The sequence below is a fragment of the Sylvia atricapilla genome, chromosome 17 (genome assembly GCF_009819655.1).
Source record: "Sylvia atricapilla isolate bSylAtr1 chromosome 17, bSylAtr1.pri, whole genome shotgun sequence".
Classification (NCBI taxonomy): Eukaryota; Metazoa; Chordata; class Aves; order Passeriformes; family Sylviidae; genus Sylvia; species Sylvia atricapilla.
In genome coordinates, this window is record NC_089156.1 from 3,733,868 (window position 1) to 3,753,860 (window position 19,993).

The 19,993-nt window shown below is 43.4% G+C and overlaps 1 protein-coding gene across 1 annotated transcript in view; it reads right to left on the reverse strand.

Moving 5' to 3' along the window:
- BICDL1 (BICD family like cargo adaptor 1) overlaps window positions 1–1,935 on the reverse strand; it is a 47,484-nt gene extending 45,549 nt beyond the window's left edge. Inside the window, exon 1 of the mRNA XM_066331324.1 lies at window positions 1,354–1,935. Within this exon, the coding sequence (XP_066187421.1) occupies window positions 1,354–1,935 (582 nt within the window). The remainder of the gene's footprint in view (window positions 1–1,353) is intronic.
- Between the last annotated feature and the right edge of the window lie 18,058 nt (window positions 1,936–19,993).

Below are 19,993 nucleotides of genomic sequence, written 5' to 3' on the forward strand. Positions count from 1 at the left end.
TGGGCCTGTGAGAGCAGAGGTAAACATTTGTGGGACGTTACTTAAAGTACTATAAAGTCATGGTTTCTCCCCTCTCCTTTTCACCTCAACATTTTGCAAACAGAGAGTGGTATTTGAGGCCTCTGAACTCCCTAAGAGTCAGCTCAGTGGGCACCCAAACTTGTGCATTTTTCCTTTAATGGTAGGAAAGGTTCTACTCCAGCTCCTAAGGAAAACCATGTCAGCACAACACCACATACGTCTGTTACTGCTTAAAGACGAACGTGGAAACATTCACTCTGGCAAATTTTAATACTCTGGGAGATTCTAATCTGATAAACAGAGCCACAAAGCAACAATTTGAGCAAATGTCACCTTCACTATTTTTCTATTAGAATAGCAAAGGCAGAGAGAGATTCCCCTGCAAAGAGGACAGATTCAGCTGGGGTAAAATGCCAAGTTTAATAAGAGAGAGGGATTTTTGTCAGGAGAACAAAGGGCATACAGTAATTTCACAAATCCTCTTGAACCTGAGAAATGTTATGTCCGTGAGGAAGGAATACAGGAATATGCAGGACTGTGCAGAAAGGACTGGTCTAAGGCTGTGACTTGAAATGTGAATGTTAATCTAGCACTGTTCAAACTCTCTCCAGAAAGGTTAGAGAGGCTTTTCTCAGCCTTCTAAGCAGTATTACTTATTGGAAGAAATACAATTTCAAGAGTACCCCTGAGAAGAGTGAATAATAGTGGCTCTCTCACAATTGTGCAAGAGTTGTTCCCAAAAAAGCTGCCTGCACAAGCCTTTTTCTTTGTAATAGCTCTATTTTATCTTTAAAAATCAATAAATAGCTCAATCCCTCGAGTTCCTGGCAAACAGCTCTCTCCAGTTACCTGTAGGCATTTTTCAGAGCAAACAGCGAACAGCGATGTATCATTAGGGCTTATCTCCTGCCATGCCTAAAGCCTTAGCTGCAACAGCTTAAGCATAAGGGTCACATATGCTCTGTAGCTCAGTACCTGCTGTGCAAATTTAACTTCCGAGGTATTTCTGTGACGAGATGAGCCGCGCACATCTCTCCCCGGTGGTCCTGGGGCAGAACAGCCGTCCAGGAGCCTCCGGAGCGCGGGGCTGCAGCCCGGCCCCGGCCCCACACGCCTGCTCTCGGCAGGGGGGAGCGGGGGAGAACGGCGGCTTTGCCTCCCCCAGGCCTCGGCGGCATTGCTCAGACCCCTTCTTCCCCGTCACGGCCACAGCGAGTCCCGTGGGCTGCTCGGCAGGGCCCGCGCCCGCCCCCGGCGCTCACCGGGGAAGGGGCCGCGCTGAGCGGGGAGAACCCGCGGCCCGGGGCCGGGCGGAGCGCGGCGGGGCCTCACCTCCAGCTTGTCGGTGAGCTCCTTGTGCATCCTCTCGTACTGCCGGCTCATGTCCTGGTTGCGCTCCAGCAGCGCCTTGCCCAGCCGCGCCGCCAGCACCAGGTCCTTCTCCTTCTGCCGGATCAGCGAGAGCAGCTCGGGGTCGCGGGCGGCGGCGGCGGGCGGCGGCTCCGGCGGCTCCCCGGCGGCGGCCAGCAGCGCCAGCTCCTCCTCCAGGGCCAGCTCCAGGGCGGCGGCCCCGGGCGGCTCCATGCCGCCGGCGCTGTCCGCCTCCGCCGGTGCTGACCCGGCGGCGGGCAGGCGCAGGCACGGCGCCGACATGGCCCTGCGCGCCGCCGCCGCTCCGCTGCGCCCCCCGCGCCCGGCCCGCGGCTGCGGCGGCTGGGCGGGGAGCGCCGCCGCCCCCGGCCCCCGCCCCCCGGCGCCGGGCCCCGGCAGCGCATGGCCACCGCCACTGCCGCTGCCGCTGCCGCCGCCGGCGCCGGGGGGCGCGGGGGAAACCGGGTGCTGCCGGCCCCGGCTGCCGCGGGAAGGTCTCGCTCCTTCTGCCGCAGGCCCAGGCCAAAAATCTCCCCAAAACATCGGGGAGGCCCAAGGAGGGAACTCGGCTCCCCCGAGGGACACAGCGCGTTCTGCCCGCTCGCCGCCCGCTCCCCCAGAGCTCTAGCGGGGCTCTTTTTATTGCCAGAGCAGCTCTCAGGATCTTTGTGCTCAGTAGTTCGCACCGGAGAGCTGACTACAGCTTCCAACAGCCACCGGGGCTTGCTTTCAATTTCAGATTGTTTGGGATGTTCTCGGGTAACATTTGTCCTAAAGGTACCCTCAGTGAACGTTGGGAATTGTAGTCAGTTCAGCTCCTAGCACTATTCCCTCTCTTAGGGGCAGGACTGGTAGGGGTTTCAGTTTTGGTTTTGTTGATTTTCTGTCTCCTTAGATCCCAGTACAGGAAGGAGGCTGAGACAGAATACAGCAGCATTAACCTGTATAATTTCATGTTTGCTAAGACCTCATTCCTTCAATTTCTGATTATACTTTAATTTCAAGCAAGGCTTTAATAGTGATTGCACAAAAACACTTTAAAGGAAACTTGTGCTTTTGATTCCTAGATTCTGCAGAAAGGAATCACGAGTTTTACAGGTTTTTTTCTTTGTACGCCGGTTTTTTGGGGCTTGCTGCCCTTTCCTTTGCTTAGACCATGTTCATCTGTATGCAACAGCCCCAACACATCAGTCCAAGGATATTTTTGGCTGGGACAGTTGGTGACTGATGCAGTTTTCAAGCAGGGCTGCCTCCTGCCTCACATCAGACCCAGGGCCCTGGAGAGCTGCAGATTATTCGTAACAGTTAGAACATGAATTGTGGAAATGCAAACTTCCCTCTGGCCATCTGCCACTGGGACTTGACCTTTTGTGGGGATACACCCCAACAGCCCAGCTTGGGGGACCTGTTGATCCTTGGCCTTTTTCCTGGCAGCATCAGTTAACAGCAAGTGCTGCTTTCTGCAATGTGAGCACCTACTCTCCAAGGACTGGGCAGAGACTGGTGCCTCGTGCTGCCAGCACCTGTCCCACCATGGTAACTGTTGGCCCTTATGACCGTTATGATTTCTTTTGCGCTGGTGACCCACAGGTGACACCTCCTTTATCTCACAGCAATTCCCTCAGGCACTGACTTTTGCAGTCCTTTTGTCCTCGCAGTTCCACAGATGCTTACATTGCTGGAAAGAGGGATTGACCATAAGGTTTGGACAATATTGACCCTTTTAAAAGAACCCCTGTCCCAAGAGGAGCTGTGATTGCACAGATTTGATCATCGCTGTTTAAACACAGGAGGGCGTTTAATATTTAAACTGATTGTGAGCACCTTCTGCTGGAAGTGCCTACTACAGCAAACCAAGCCTCCTGGTGTGATTAATGAAATCCATTGTGGCATTAATTTTCATCTCTAATGCTTCCTTCAGTGTATAAAACAAAAAGAGATTATACTGAGATGGTTTTAATCTCCCAAACAAAGCCTGAAACAAACCCCATTGCTGCAGCTGTTAGGATAGGGATGAGGAAAAGCTATTGCTTGGATGGAGAGGGAAAAGCACATATAAATCAGTGAAATGTATTGTAAATATGCCACCATCTTAGTCAGGCATCTATACAAGCTTAATGCTCTTTTGGGGACTATTGATTGCAAAACATATCTGTGTTATCTGGAGTAACCCTGGATTAAACCTTTGTTTGTAGCACAACATATTATTGACTTCCACTTAAAAAAAATAAATTAAAAAATCAATTGTCCTGTGAATTTAATTATTGGTTTGGCTTTTTAGAATTATGTTATGTTACTGCTTCTAAATCTACTTTGTATGCTACTTTGTTAGTATTTTATTTTGTATGTATCATCCCAATCAAATATCTATTAAAAACTGTTAAGAATATAAGGATGCGGGTTTTTTACAGTGAAATGGTGGCATTATCTATTAGGATCCTAAAATGTATTTCAGCTGAGAGCTGGGACAGTTGCTGCCCATAAGTGGACACCCAACTCCCATTTCTGCTCTTCTTGCCCTGCTTCAGCTTGGTTATGTCCTTTGGAGAACCTCAGCCCAGAAAACAGAAGAATTAGTTACTGGAAACAAGTCAAACATGAGGCTGTTTTGTTTTAATTGCACTGCTGAAGCCTGATGTGAGACTTCACTCCTCAGGTACTGCAAAAGTGAGTAGTTCTTGCAGAGATTTAGATCAAGCATTTCAAGAGCTGACGCTCTTGCAACACAGAAGGTCCCTGTGTGTACAGAACAAATGATCTTTCAGCCTGGAAATCACTCCAGGGATGGCCCTTTCTGAAAATGCAAAAAGGCCAGACTGACTCAAGCACACAGAGAACCAAGAGCAAGTGACTGATGCCAGTGATGTCATCACAGAACACAGAAATGTCACCTTGTCCAGGACATATGAAGGCCTTCTTTGTGATATTAGCAAACAAGGGTGAAAATAAAGCATAGGGGTAAGAGAGTGGTGTAAGAGTCTTTGTAAGAGGGTCAATCATTCTTTCTTTGCTCAGATCAAAATCTTGCAGGTCTGAATAAACTAGAAAGCAAAAGGTTCTATTCTTATGGGGCAAAATGATGGCACTGACCTTGCCTCTAAGTAATTTTTTTCCTTCTTGCTTTTCCCCATCCCACAAGTACTAAATAAGCCATGGGGAGGGTTGGAGAATTTGCCTCATCCAGGGCAACCTGCCAGTGCAAATTCCCTCTCCTAAACAGGTTCCTAAAAGAGCAAGATACTGAAACAGGCAATCCAGCTTAAGCTGTGGACACAGCACTGGGTATTGTCCTTCCCAGAAGGTCAAGGAGAGGTGAACTCTAAGCTGTGCAGGCTCTTCAAGCCCAGTGTCAAGTATATTGTTAAATCTGATGCTTTGAAATCTGTATTCTGCCTTGCAGGGTTGTTGCACTGGTTGGTCTGTTCACAAAGGAAGTGTGGCAGAGGGTCTGGACCTTTGGTGGTTACGCCAACAAATGCTGGAGCATGTAGGACTGTATGACTTGAGCAGGACAAAACATTTTTCACACATCAGAAAAGCCGCAAATCCAATAAATGTCCAAGTGCTTCAATCAATACCTTCACCTCAGCTGTGAGGGCAGCACTCAGATAACAGCACTGCAAGGGATCATCCTTTTTTGTTTAGAGTAAGGGGAGAAAAAGACGTGCTGTGGGAAAGCCATAGCCAGACCTGTAAAAGTAGGTTATTGTCCTATGCTTTTAAAGCCGACTGTGGTGAGAAAGGAATTCCCATCAACATCCTTAATCTTCCTGCCAGTGGGCTGACAGACTTCCAGGGGAGACAGCACAAGCTATCAGGTTTCTTTTGCCATGCTCTCTCTCTCTCTCTATTTCTGTCTCCCTCCCTGCCCTACTCCCCCCTTTCTGAATGATTAATTGCTTTATTCTTCTCTCTGTTTTCCTGGACCTTATTTCTTACAAATATTTTACTTTTTCTGATTGTTTGTGTACCTCTGCGCTGAGGTTTACAGCCACAGCCTCCTCTGCTGCAAGAGGTGCAGGTAGCCTCAGAGAGTTTGCAGTTATCCTAATGAATAATTAAAGGACATATGTGTCTTGCTTGCAAAACAGGCCAGAACTGCAAAGCCAGAGATAAGACTCATGTGTGACCTTTCTTTCTCTTTGCTTCTGTAATGTCCAAACCAATCCAGTATGTGTGTGCCCAGCTTTTCCCTGATGCTGTAGAGGCAATACAGGATGGGAAGCTGTATTTGCAGAGCTTTGTAAGGGTGAAAAACCCAGAGATTTATCGTTAAACACAAGGGAAAGAAAGCTGTTAAGAGTGTTAGCCAAGCAAGATGTAGAAAAATAAAAGACCATCCTGATTTTTCCCAGGGCTCAATGTCTCCACAGAGTTTCTTACAAGTTTGTTGTTTCTCAGAGTTATCAATATCCTGTCAGGTAGAGCAGAAAGACCACTCAACCACGATGGTGATTCATGGCATTGAAGTCAGGGGAAACATCCCTGACTGCTAAGGGGGTAAAGCACGGCCTGGATGACTCAGGAGTGCCCAAGGACAAAGCCAACACCATGCTGTGCTCTCCCTGCCTGAGTGTAAGGAACAAGGGGTGCAAAGGGCAAGGAACAGGGGTACAGTTTGACTTGTAATATGGCACATAGGATTAGAGATGTAACTATTTTGTACTATAGGTTTTAGTCTCTGTGAGTTGTGAAGTTTGGAAGCGTTCTGTAACAGTCTCTCCAAAACAAAACTGTCAGTGCCAGGAACAAGCAGAACTATTGTGGACTTGGAGGAGTTGCACGGCCAATATTTCAGGCCAGATTGATCTGTTTGGGGCACCCCACCATCAAGTTGACTTTGGTTCATGCCTGGCCCTGATCTGCCACACTTGCTGCCTTGCAGCTCCTTGCCTGAGGCTTCTTCTTGACTTACCATGCTCCAGGGAGACTCTGGACACAGGATCCAAGCTGACTCCTTCTTAGTGGGATGATCTTCCAACACTTATTCCAAGAAGGCTCCCATCCTCACACACCCTTGGGCCAGCTGCTGGGATTGCAGTGTGCCTTCTGTGCATGTGACAGATTGCTGGAGTTACTCAGAGCTGCTGGAGAAGCTGCAGAGAAACAAAAAATGTCTTAGGGACACGGTGAGCACAACAGGGTGCAGAGCAGAGCTGAGCTGGGGACATGCAGGGCGGCACTGCACACTCACATGAGAGGTGTTGGGTCTGAGTGTTCCCACACAAACCCAGCCATGAGCTGGCTGCTTCTGTGGCCCACAGGAGGAGTAAAGATGTAATGGTTCCATGGGGAGATGTACATCTACATCTAGACTGGTGCTGTGCTTTTTTTTAATGAACTAGATGTTCTCAGCAGTGGATGAGACTTCTCCCTCTTCAATCTTAGCAATGTTTGCCAAGCCTTTGTGAAACAAACACTCCTATTAAGAATTAAAGAGTAGCTTGTACCTTTGCTCATATGAAGGCACAAACTGAGAGAGCTGTTCTTGCTTGTATTTCTTTACAGCAAACACTTAGGTGCTAAAATTACCTGTCACAGTGTGGGCCATGGAGTTCTGTGACCATTAAATGAGTGGACATGACTTTGTGCTTTGTTGTAAGGAAAAATATTTGTCCACTATGATCTTGATCTGCTTCTTAGGGATATGCTATGATTTGTAATGACTTGTTTTAGGAATGCTGGTCTTTGATCTGGCATTATTGGATTGTAATTGACCATGTCGACACAAACAATGTGGAGTTTAATGCAGCCTCTTTCACTCACTGTTGTGGTCAATTATTTCACGATAATGGCAACTCTACCAGGTATTTTTGCTTCATTGAGCAATTATGTTGTTATGGAAACTGGTATTCTATAAATTATCTGAAGAGAGGCCTGATTCACTTCTTGGGAACAAGAAATTTTGAAGTAAAAAGTACAGTTTAACAGGGGGTTTTATTAGCTGTATACTTATTTGTGCAGTCCTTAGAGGTGTTAACTCCTTGGTGCAAGTACCAGCACCTTCGTGTCCCTGCAGGATCTGCTCTGTGGTCACATCATTAGGAGCCAGACAATCCTGGCCAGGGAGAGGTATCCTGGGTATGTGCAGCATAGAAGCTCTCAGATGAGCTTTTGCAGCACCCATTACCTATGAGAGTAATCCCCTTTCATGCTCTGAGCTGTTTCCTCAGCACTTTCCAAGAGCACGAACTACGATAAACATGTGGGTGGAAAACCACTGAACAGAAGTAATTAAGTTGCTCCTGGTGAGCTAAAGCTCATTCTACATGGATGAGGAACCCTGCATCAGCTTGAGGCAGTCAGTGCTATTCCCCAGCATCTTTCTCCTTTTCCATGCTTTCAAACTGTGATTTCTTCTGGTTCTTTTTAACAGTTGAGTTACTAAAAAGAACATTGTCACCTTTTATGTGTTCAGCTCACAGGACAGGGGGCACACTGTCTCCCTGGGCCCCAGGAGTGCTCTGCATGGTCAGGAGCAATAACCTCTTCCTCTAGGCTCTGGAGGCATCTGGAAATCTGTCTTTGCTGCGTCAGCCTGGCCATGGGGAGACCTGCAAGCACTAGGGAACCAGTTTCCAAATGATGGTATGCTTCCCTGAGTGGTGGGGTTTAATTTGGAAGGTAGTAATCAACCTCGTTATAAAAATAGCCAAGTCTTAATTTCTCCAGAAAAATGAAAATCCTGTGTTTTCTCATCCTAGTTACTGGTTTCTAAATCCCCTTCAGTTCTGTCAGCACCCTTCCATTTCACAGGATGGCGAGTTGCCAGACTGGTGTATCATCTCCCTGGGGTCTGCTGCCCACACAGCAGGTATTCAAATTCAAAATAGCAGATTTTGTAATAGTGCAGGACAGCTTCAGCTAGCAGGAAAAGATTTGGGTTTCTTACAAATGTGGTTACATATTGGTATATGAGAACAATTCACAATGAAATGAAACTTGCTATGAGTGATTTCCATTTTGGGCTCCTATTATGTACAGGAGTTTTCAAGAGAAAACGAATTGCCAAATAATAGCTAAGACATACTGTTGAATTATGGGTATTGGTTTCTGTTGTTTAATTACCTGCAGACTGCACTATCCTTTTGGAAAGGCAACAGCAGAACAGTTTGCATCTGGCAAAAGTATTTCCGTAGGAATAAAAAGTACATTATTTTCCATAACTTGTACTGCTCAGAAAATCAATGTATCTTTTCTGCCCTATTTGGGGACTTGAATCACAAACAAAAGCAGGACGTAGCAAGCTTATTTATTTTCTTGTTTTGCTGCAAGCCTAAGAACTCCTCTGTACAGCAGCATGCAAAGATCCCTGGATGTGGCACATGGCATCTGCTTTTGGAGAGGAAGCAAAACCAGACCTTTCCCAAAACTACACACCACCCCTCCCTGTACTGTCTGCTTTCCAAGGAGTCCAAGGCTCTTCACAGAAACTATAATGAGGCAACTCTTGGGGTGACATTGTCCTGTAATCCCTGTTCCCCTTTCACAGAGGGATGAGGAGAAGCCAAGGCAGTAACTTGCCAACAGTCACCAATGCCAAGGCATGCAAATCTCATGCTTGAGGTGTGACCTACGGTCTTAACCCTCAGATCACAGTTTCTCTTCAGAAAGAGCCAAGTCAAAAAAGGAAAATAAAAGAGTTCCTGTCTCTTTGTAATGACCACACTGCTTTGGTTTTTGAGTCAGACTCCCAAGGATGAAGGAAGGAGCTATTGTAACACAACTGAAGTCACAGATCTATAACAGTGATGGTATAAAACAGTTGAATAGAACAAGAGCAAGAGAGAAGGTTGAAGCTCCAGAGGGCTTGAGATCAAAACATAAGGAACATGGAAAACGTGAAAGAGATTGGTCCTAAATTTTAAAAAGGACCGATGGAGAGAATGAATCCATATTACAGTAATTTTGCTGGTCCATTTTACAGTAAATTTTTTAGATTTCAAATTATGAAATAAATTGTTTTTGTAATTTTAAAAAAGTATTTCTTTATTCCTGCTGTGAGGACCTAGTTGACATCAGTTGTTAATGTGTTAGGACAGAAAAATCAAAGTGTTTAACTGCTGTGAGGCACTCTCATCATATCATAATGCCTTTTGAAGCAGTAATTCAATGATTGATCAGAGGAGATCTAATTAACTGACTACATTATATGAAAAAAACAACCATGGAGAAAGCTGTGATACTCTGGGTATCGCATTCATCAGAATCTTTGCTCTGCTGCATGGGTGTGGGTGTTCTAAGGAAAAGCCAAACCTTCATTCAATAGATCACCTAAAAATAAACCTTAAGATTAAAAGTTTCCTTTCTCTTTCTATCCTGCCCTTCCCATATTATTGCTTTGCATACTTCTAGACACTTTAGGAAGTGCACAAACCATATTTGTCACTAAAATATTCAGCATTAAGCCAACTGCTTAAATCTAATTTTCACCCACGCATTATCTATATGGGGGTGAAATTTAGATGTGAACATTACCTTAATAAAGTGCATCCTATTCTTGTTTCCCATTTTTGCATTTTGCTGTACAGCATTCCATGCCTGCAGGGGCCGGGTGAGCTCAGTTGCATTGGGAATGACATTTATGAACTTTTAGTGCAGCCTCGGTGTGAGTTCACAGCCAACTTGTCCCATGGGGTGTGTGAAGGCAGAGATGCGACAAAAAGGGAGCCAGATACTCTTCACTGGGATCAATGAATATACTGACATGCTGTTGTAGAAAATATCAAGATTGGGTGCATATTTTACTTACTCAGTGGGCTTTCATCCTGGATGTAGAGACTGATAAAATTCCACAGTAATCCAGGCTCTGGTTTGGTTGAATGCCCTTTGGTCTGTGATTCTCCTGTCTATGGGAGATCAGGTTATTTTATAAAGCTTCACACCTTTGCCTGCTCAGAATGACATGAAATCAGCCTCACTGAGCAGGAAGGGAAAACTCATCAAAAATCATATTTTGTACATGATTTCAGTGCTGTGGATTAGCTTGCCATTTAGTTGGGTGTTTGGTTTCTTTCAGCAACACTTTGCTATTAAAAGTATATCTTAGTTTAAATAAATATGTTTTTTCCTATTTTAGTCATCCTCTTTTAGGTCAGTGTCAGAGGTAGCCTTATGTGAAGAATTTAATTAATTTTAATTTTCCCTCTCTGTTTTCATATAATGCCATCATATAGACAGATGAGTTTTGCTTCCCCAAATTTACACTTAAATGAAGAAATTTCAGTGAAGGCCAAAAAGGAAGGCAGCAACTACCTTCCAAATGTTCCGTTATTGAATATCCTTGCAGAAGAGCCCATATTGTGGCTTCCCATTCCACAGTCTGGCTCATAATCCTTGCTACTCCCTGGGTCAGTTTTGTGCTATTCAGTGTAAAATACACAGTGTGTCAGTTTTACTCCAGTTATTTAACTCCAAAGGAGTAACCTATATACAACTAGCTGAAATATTTATGGGTTTGCCCTTCAAGTGTTTTTGTTTGTTGAGTGTTTCAGAACTTACTCAGTGGGAAAAAAGGAGACGTTTGCACATAACATGATACGTCTGCAGAGCTCAGGAAATACTGTCTCACTTTTTGAAGCACACCAACATCCCTGCCCAGTGCGGAAGCCTCCTGGGAACTTGCTGTGGGCATGAAAGGTAAGAGCTAACTGTGATTTTTAGTGTGTCTGCACATGCGTCACCCTTGGTTGCTTCTCTTTCTCTCCTGATGACATATCAGCTCAATAAGGTGTAGCATAAATAACCTGCAGTGCTATAGCTACCAGAAATTGGAAAATCATTCAGCAGCACAGACTAAGAATTAGCACCTAGAGCTGGAAAAAGAAATCTGGAATAAAGGAATCTACCTCTATAGAAAAGTGCCCCACTCTGCCCTTCAAATGTTTTGTTTTGAAAGCTGGAGTTGTATTTATAGAAATTAAAATGGGGTTCCCCTGTGCCAGTCTTCTGTATCTATTATTCTAACACGCTTCTGTTGAACTTGTCTGGCTTTCTGCTACCATTAATTGTATCTATTAGTTGGAAGCCTGTTGAACCCTTCCTTTATCTCAGTTCTTCGAAGAATAAGAGTAGTTTGAGTAGCTGGAGAATGCTGCCTAGGCTAGTGATTGTGTTTATAAAACAGAAATATTATGTTCCTCTTCATTTACAGTCATTGTAAATGGAAAATGCATATATTGTTTGTGTTGCTCTGAAATTATGTATCACTCTTTCAGACACCTGAGGACCAATTATCACCTCCTGAATTTTTGTGTTTGTCTGTGAGAGAAAATGCCCTTTATTGTCCTATCTCAGAAACACCATCTCATCAATTTGGAACCGATTTAGAATTCTTTTAATTCAGCAGATCATTAGAATATATATGACACTTCCAGGGAAAATTAAACCATGTGGAAGCAATAAAAGACTGGCAGTTATGTCTGATCAACAGTAATAGTCCAGCATCTTGGGAGAAAATAATGTATTTTAATTCAGAAGCCTATCAACATTTAACAAAGCTGAATTTTTTATTTTTAGCCCTTTCCAAAAATACCAGTATTTGGAAATTGGTTTTGTATTGTTTTGTGTGCATTTTGTTGTTGTTGTTTTGTGGGGTTTGTTTGTTTTGTTTTGTATTTTCTTTGTGGGGATAAGGGGGAAGAGTGAAAAGACAGACAGCTGCAAGGACTTGCAGCACATTCTAATTCTTTATTTTGTTTGACCTGATTTAACAAGCTTCCTCTGTTGAAATATCATCATCTATGTCGGGAATTATGTCAGGAAGCACAATATGTGCAGTGTGGGTGAGTGAGCTTGCAAAAACTGTCAATGAAGATCAATTATAGGAATTTTTGAATTACACATTAGATAAGAAGCAGATGACTTCTTTTCCCTTGCAACTGCGCTGTTCACTATTTTTGTCTAAATTAAAATACAGCCACAGAGGCAGCGAAAAGCTGTCACTGAGCGTCACAAGCTGCCCAGGATTATTGATCATTTTCTTCTTTACGACTGAGGTCCTGCAGAGCCGTGGTCTTGGCACGGAGCTCTGTGCAGAGGAAGCCAGAGAGCAGCAATCCACTAACAACCCACGATTTATATGCAGCTTGGGCAGAAATGGCCCTTTACAAATAACTTGGTAGGCATGAAAAGGAAGATGCTATTTAGGAGTTGCCATTTTCTGATGTGTTGGTGCTGCTGAGTGATGCATTGGGGGCTGTGTGTCCTCTCACACCACAGCTGGGTAGGCAATGACAGGGGGAGACAGCCTTGCTGCTGCACCTTCGTTGTTTATAAATTCCTTGGAGCAGCCTGTTTATTGGATATTTCTGAATGTGGAATAGCTTTTTTTGCCCCAAGAGGCTGCATGTAAGGGGGGAAGACTTTTGCAGACTCTACACAGCTGCTGAACACCACTGCCAGCATTGCCTGGCTGTGCCTCTGGCTCAGTTTGGAGCTGAATTCCAGAAAACAAGTAGGATTTAAAGAACCCTTTTCAAGAGAGAAGTAGTTCTTATTCACAGGAACTAGATGTTACATCATCTTTTGAGGCTAGGATACTGAAAGACATCAGAATGAAAGCCAGGGGAACATAGAGAGGAGAGACAATGCAGCCTGTGTGCGAATCTCTTTTATTCTAGCATCTTGTATTCTAAATAATCTTTATTTTGTAGTATCTGTTCATGGAGGAATAGGTTGATGCAGAACCAAGACCCCTCCACTGATTTAAATGCTTTCTTCTGGAGGATTTTAAGTGGTAGCTGGTTGTTAACAAATAAAAATTACTTAAGATAGATTTTTTTTTTTAGTTGTTGTTTTTTGTGATTTTGAGGTTGGCTATTAGGCTTTTTTTGATAGCTCTTTGATATGAAAAGATGACTACTTTCTGCTTCATGCTTAAAAGGTTTAAGATGTGGATGGCACCAAGTCTGCACCTCTCCCCTCATTTCCAAGAGTCCAATTGCTATTAATTGTTCTCACCTACTGGCACAATTCATTAATGCTGCATCTGATCCATTTCAAATTTCAGAGAAGCAATGCACAAAATCTATTGCTCTGAGGAAAACTGGAGACTTAAATGGTGAGAGGAGCAGAAAGAATAAAATATTCTACCTTAGTACTTAGGTAATTAATTCAATTATAGAGGAATTTGAAATAGTAGCATAAACCCACCTTTTATTTAAGTTATTTTTGAAACAAAAGTCGACCTGCAGTACTTTAAAAACACAGAGGAATAAAGAAATAGCCTAGAGCCATTTTTTATTCAGGAAATGTTTATTCCACAGAAACTCTTTCACATGGAGTTTCCATTCCTCTTTCAAGATTTGTATTTTTGTATCCAGCCTTTGGCTAAAAATGGCAAAATGCAATTCCTTGGCAGACCATGAGCATTGTACCATTGCAACAACTTCCCACCTTCCCATTTTTTTTTTTTTGAGGAAGAATATACTGGGTATGGAGCCTTTTCTTTCCAGGTAGTAAAGGAAATTTAAAAGTGTGAGAAAACAATGTGAGCCAGGCCAATCATAATGAGAAATGGTGAAGAGCACTCCAAAAAAAGCAATTTGACCATGCAGTGACCTCCAAAGCAGCCAGAAAGTGTCATTCACTTCCTTTATGAATCTTAAATTACTTCACTGTTTGTCAGCGTTATTTCTTAATCACTTATTCATCACAATTCTTAACATGGAAAAGCTGTTTAAAAATGAGAATCCCACAAGAGTCACTGTAAAATATCTCTTGGCCTCCAAGCAAACATTATAGAACTAATTTTAGAGGAATTAAATAAAGTAACATGTAGGCTGTCATTGCTGAGTTCTTTGGGACAGGAATGAACACACCCACCCAGAGCAAGAACATTTAAAATCCATAAGGTACCAAAATCGTGATTCCGGATTAAAAAATAGGCAGGCAATCAAATCTAAATTTCTTTTAGTCTTACCTGGAAGGGTCCTTTGACATTAAACTGCCATTGCCTCGTCTGCTGCTTTTATTTATACTCTGCACAAAGTGCTACTATTGTTCTTTTTTACCCTATTCACAGTGCCCACCATGCTACAGGGCTGCAGAGCACAGATGATTGGTTACTGGAAATTTTGGAATAAATCTTCAAAGGAAAAAGACAGAGTTTCTTTTGAGTTCAATTACACAAAGAATCCAAGTCTACCCCTGTGTCTTAAATCATCAGAGTTAGTAAAGGCTGGGTTTGTTTTCTCTTAAAAAGCTGGCATCATTTTAACAGACATATTTTGTTTAAGTATTTTCATACTTAATTTTGATACTTCAGTCTGATGGGACTTGTTTTTGTAACAAAACATCTGGGCACTGATGCCAAATCCCACAAACAAGCAAATTATTGCTCTAGTTGAGGAAAGGATGTCTTTTCTGTGGATTTGTTGATTTAAGGCAAAGAAAAGAGTCCTGCTGTGAACATCTAGAATTCATTCACCCTAGGACCAACATATGATTAAATTTTAGTAAGTTTTAATTGTACCCTGAAAAGAACTCTGTCTCTTCACCATAACAGTATTGCTGTTCTTTTTTACTTTTGGAATCTAAGTAAAATATAACTGGATAGGGCCATTTTTTGCATGATTATTTTATCTAAATTCCTGAGAAATTGGGTGTTATGTTAGATGCAGTTGCCATCTGATAAGCAGCACCTGTCCTGTTCTAGGTTTCACCTTGTAAACCAGAATTGCCTTCCCTTCCCCAGCAATGAAAACATGCAAGCAGTTCTTTAGGACATTTAAAACAAAACATTTTTTATAATGGCTCAGGTACTTTACCAGTTTTGCTTTAATTAAGCTTCTGTCACCTGTTGCTGTGCAACATGTAATTCCCATTAAGTCATGACAAATGTGGTTTTCAGCAGCTCCAGGACATGTTAATGTGAACACATCAATATTCATGTGTCTTGACAGATCATAAGCTTTAAAAAATTGCTTTCTATAACATAATTTTTGTGGAATCAGGGGTGTTCCTGTGATAGCACAAAGGAAGCCTGAAGCTGAGATATATACAATATCATTTGCTTTTCACTGCATCTACAAGTTAATAAATTATTTCTCTGGAAAGTAATGAGGGATTTGTTTTAGGCTAAATATAAAAAAAAAAATATAGAAGACAATTAAGATTTAAAAAAGCACTTAACTTTCATGTGGTTAAACGCTCAGTTTGCACATAAAGATTCTTACTGACCCAATTCTGTTACTATTTAATTTTGGTCACACCAGAAATTTATCATGATTATGTTTTGGCTTACAGGGAAATTCAACATATGGCTGTGTGTTAGGGGAGTGTGGTCAGAACTGAGCTGTGTGTGCTGGAATGAGGAACCCTCATAACTGGGATTTGGTCTGAAGAGCATCATCACATATGTCTGTTTGCATTTTTATGAACAAATCAAAAGATAGATGACAACTATGTATCTAATAGGAAGGCCCCATGTTTTAAAAACTGTTTTAATGGATTTCATTTCTGTAAATATAAAGAAAATAGAAGCAATACATTAAAAACCCCAGTGAACACTAGCACTTGTACAATACAATTATTAGCATATTGCTAATACAATCAAAAAAGGCCTTTAATATTTTACTCAAAATAACCTTGAAGACTATTATCTCTGTGCCTACCTTCTAGTGAAAGTCTATGGAAGAAACACCAAACAGCCTTTCAGGTCTTTTAAAGTTTCATTTCCTTTTTGCTTATCCCAGGAGGATGACAGCAGAGTGGTCTTTTTCCAAAAATTCTCAGGAGGAAATTAAAAATCCTGCAGAAGGAAAGACAATGTAATTGTTTTCCTGGTGATTATTTCTCTTTGCCTTCCTATCTTTGATAAGGAATTTACTTTCCCTCTTCCATAACTCTTCTTCCCAAATCTCTGTTGTGCAAATATTCCTATCCCCTGTACTGTGCAGGACTATTATGTCAGGTTGGATACTCTGTGATAGTTTGGGAAAAGAAAGTGGAACAAAATGTGTCAGGAATCTAAGGATTATTTAGGTCCCATTAAGCAGTGGTAAGAGCTACACCTAGCAAGGGTTTATGTCAGTATTGGAACCAGCAAAGTTAAACCCTTTATTTTGAAGCAGGAAGTGGTAACCCAGGTGTGGTCAGGGTTAGGCCTGAAGAAAGAGCTTGGTTTATTCCAAGCTCTTTTAAATATTGGTGACTTAGAGGAAGCGATAGAGCTGATAAAGGAGAATTCATTTTTTGTTTTCATATAGAATTATAGATTGACATATAGATTACCAGCTATGGTAAAGGCTTTGCTGAAGAGCATGATTTATTTCTGGGGTCCACAGAAGCCTTGGCTGCAGACCCACCTGCATGAATAGCATTACAATTTGAAGAGAACAGAACTTGTAAGACTTGCAATGTAGGGCAAAAGAATCAGGTTTTTGGTCATACTTAGCTGTTTGCTTTGCGATAGCACAAGCCCTGTTTATTGCTTTCTAAGCTTATATAAATTCATTAGCACCTTGGGCACAGCCACGAGTGTCCCAGTGCTCCATAGAATAAAATATTTCCGAGTACTGCTGCTGTAAATACAGAAGTCCACAGCCAGATGGTGTTGGGGGGACTTGGCAGTTCTCTGCCCATTAAAATATGGTGAGGTTAGTAAGGATGAGGATCTGAGCACCAGGCTCTTGGCAAAAAGCTGGTGTACCTGCCTGCCTGGTAGTTCACTTCTGCATTTATGTGGTACCTTAGAGCTCAGGCAAGCCTGAAGGGTGTTACTGTGACAAGCAATCTTGGGAACATAGTCACCTTGGAGCACAATGCAACAGCATGAGGGAGGAGAATTTGGGCCAAGGGAAACCCTACTCTTATAATAAAATAATGTCAAACAGATGGTAACCAATTCAATGCATGGTGAGATGTCAAAACATGTTGAACACCATATTGGGACCTGCTTAGGGGAAATCACAGAGCTATTTATTCTGTTACACTTTTGAACAACCTATTAATTTAATAGTAGGGATAAACCCTTGCTTTGTACAGTTGCAGGTCTGCTGCTGCTCCTTCCAGGAGCAGCTGTCAAGTTCAAGGAGTCATACATAATTTGGCTGTTACAAAGGGCTGGTGCACTATGATTTCTCTTGATAAAAATATCAAAGGTAGAAAGGAATCATCACTTTCACTCTGAGGACTTCAGATCATCAATTTAAACAGAATATGTAATCTTTTGAACAGGTATGTATTTATTTTTTTACTTGAGACATCAGAAATGGGTACTGAGGTGTCAGCACTGAACTGCATAGTTTTCCTCTCTCTCCTCCCCTCATCTGCCACTTCAGTTGTTTTCTTACAATTTGATAACAGTTTTGGTGCAACTGCATTTTTATGCTACCATTTTATTTTGCTGGTAGACATTCCTGTTTACATAAGTCTGTAACAGAACAACAAAGACAAAAAAACCCCAGTATGTGATCTTGTATCACATGGCTGATTCTAGCAAAATATGTATGTAAAGGCCTTCTTAAAGGGAACTAATCCACCTCGAGTCTTCACCTAAATGATGAGGAAAACTATCTGCCCCAAACGCTTTTAAGAGGCAGCTTCTTTGCTTGCAAACTCTCAGAAAAAATCTTTATATGGAAAAATTAAATTACAAACCTGTAAATCAGTAAACTGATGCTATTGCTGAACCTGTTGGGCACCTGAGAGAGGCCTGTGGTCCAGCCAAGCAGCTCATCTGACTGGTTGAATTTGGGATATTGTGTGGGACATGCAGAGCCAGTGTTCATGTTCTGAAGGGAAAGGAGAGCATTAATGTAGCTGAGATGAGACCCTTAAAGACCCATCTCCTCTCCCAGTGTGTGGGTCAGCTGTTCCACACCACCCTCCAGAGAAGAGGGAAGGAGAATCTGCCACACCTTGGGATTTGAACACAATACAGAACTGAGCTGTTTAGGAGAACCTGGGTCTTCTGCTTCCCCCATTTTCTAAATCCAAACTGATGTGCAGATATGGTGATATCCCCCGTGGAATTAGAAACAGTGTGGATATTTAACAGTAATTCTGGCAGTTAGAACAGAGGGGGTTAAGGATATTTGCTGAGGAGACAGGCTGCAGAAAGGGAAAACCAGAGGAACTTGAAGTTCTCTTACTTTGGATGGCAGACAGTGAGACTTGCTCAAAATCTAGGGTAGAGCACCTTTAGACATGGTAGGGCTCCATTATCAGGGCAGGATGTGGTATTTTACTAAAATGCTCTACACCATGGCAATTGCCCATCTCATGCACAGGAAGCTCTTTACTGCATTTCTGTTTAAGAGCTGATCTCTCCTGGGCAATGTGAATGAGACACAACCAATGACACTGCCCTGAGTGGAGTCCAAAACCAAATTGGCAGTGCAGGTAGTGGACAACAAATTAGATTTTAAAAACTCTTTCAGGCTTAGTAACTTGGAATGGACACAGCTATGTAAGTCTGAAACAAGAAATACACCACAAATATGTCAGTGTTCCAGGGGTGGACTGGGAGAGGTGAAAGGAGGCACAAATCGGTAAAATTATTTGTATAAAGTCAAATGTAATAAATCCATCAGTGCATTATTTGATCAGGTAGATGCCAAACCAGTATTGGCATCATTAAAATGAAGGTTAGAGAGCAAACTATGTCACTCACAGCGACATGATTATTTTTAAGGACCACGCCACCGAAGGTTCTGTTACCAGATTAAATCTTGCCCAGACACTGTGTAACAAAGGGCTGTGTTTTCCACCCCTGTGATGTCTGCAGGTCACATCAGCGCTCCCTGCCGATGTCCTGCACGGATCCGCGGCATCTATCCTCACACAAAGTCATTCTGCATCCCACTGAACGTTCTGATGGATGCGCCACTGACAGAGGAGGCGCCGAGCTGGAAGCCTTTCACCAGTGCTTCACTTGAAAGTTAATCACTCCGTATCTGAATAAAACGGCCATACAAAAAGGGTCATAAAGGCCAAGCAAGCATTTTACGGAAAGAAATTTAAAGCTTCTGAAAACCTTTCGATTTCCCCTCTGGCTGCCCTACCTGGCAGCAGCTGCTGCCAACCATGACGTCTAGGGTAGGGTTGAGCCAGCTCCACTCAGAACTACTGGGAATGAGTCATTCTTCTCTTTTAAGATTTGGCAAAGGAAAACAAACAAACAAACAAACAAGACGTGGAATACATGACAAGCGCGAGCAAACCCGTGAGGGCAGAGCAGCACCGGCAGTGTCTGAAGGCCCTCCTGTACTCCCTCCGGAGCTGGGGAAGCCCCGCGGCACCGCGGTGCCCTCAGTATCCCCTCAATCTCCCCTCAATTTCCCCTCAATTTTCCCTCAGCGTCCCCTCAGCGTCCCCTCAGAGCCCGCAGCCGCTCCCGCCCTCACGGGGTCGCCGCCACTCTGGGGCAGGGCTTCCGGCGCCGCCGGCCTGCGATTGGCCCCCGCCGATGCACCGGAAGTGACGTCAGGACTCCCACGCCCAGCGCGCCGTTCAAACGCTGGCGGCGGTAAAAGCGGGGTGCGCGCGGGGCTTGGGGGGACCCGAGGGATCAGAGGGCGGGCCGTGGGATGGGGCAGCTCTGAGGGACCCGCGGGCACTGAGGGAGACACGGGGCGTGGGACGGGGCTGCTCTGAG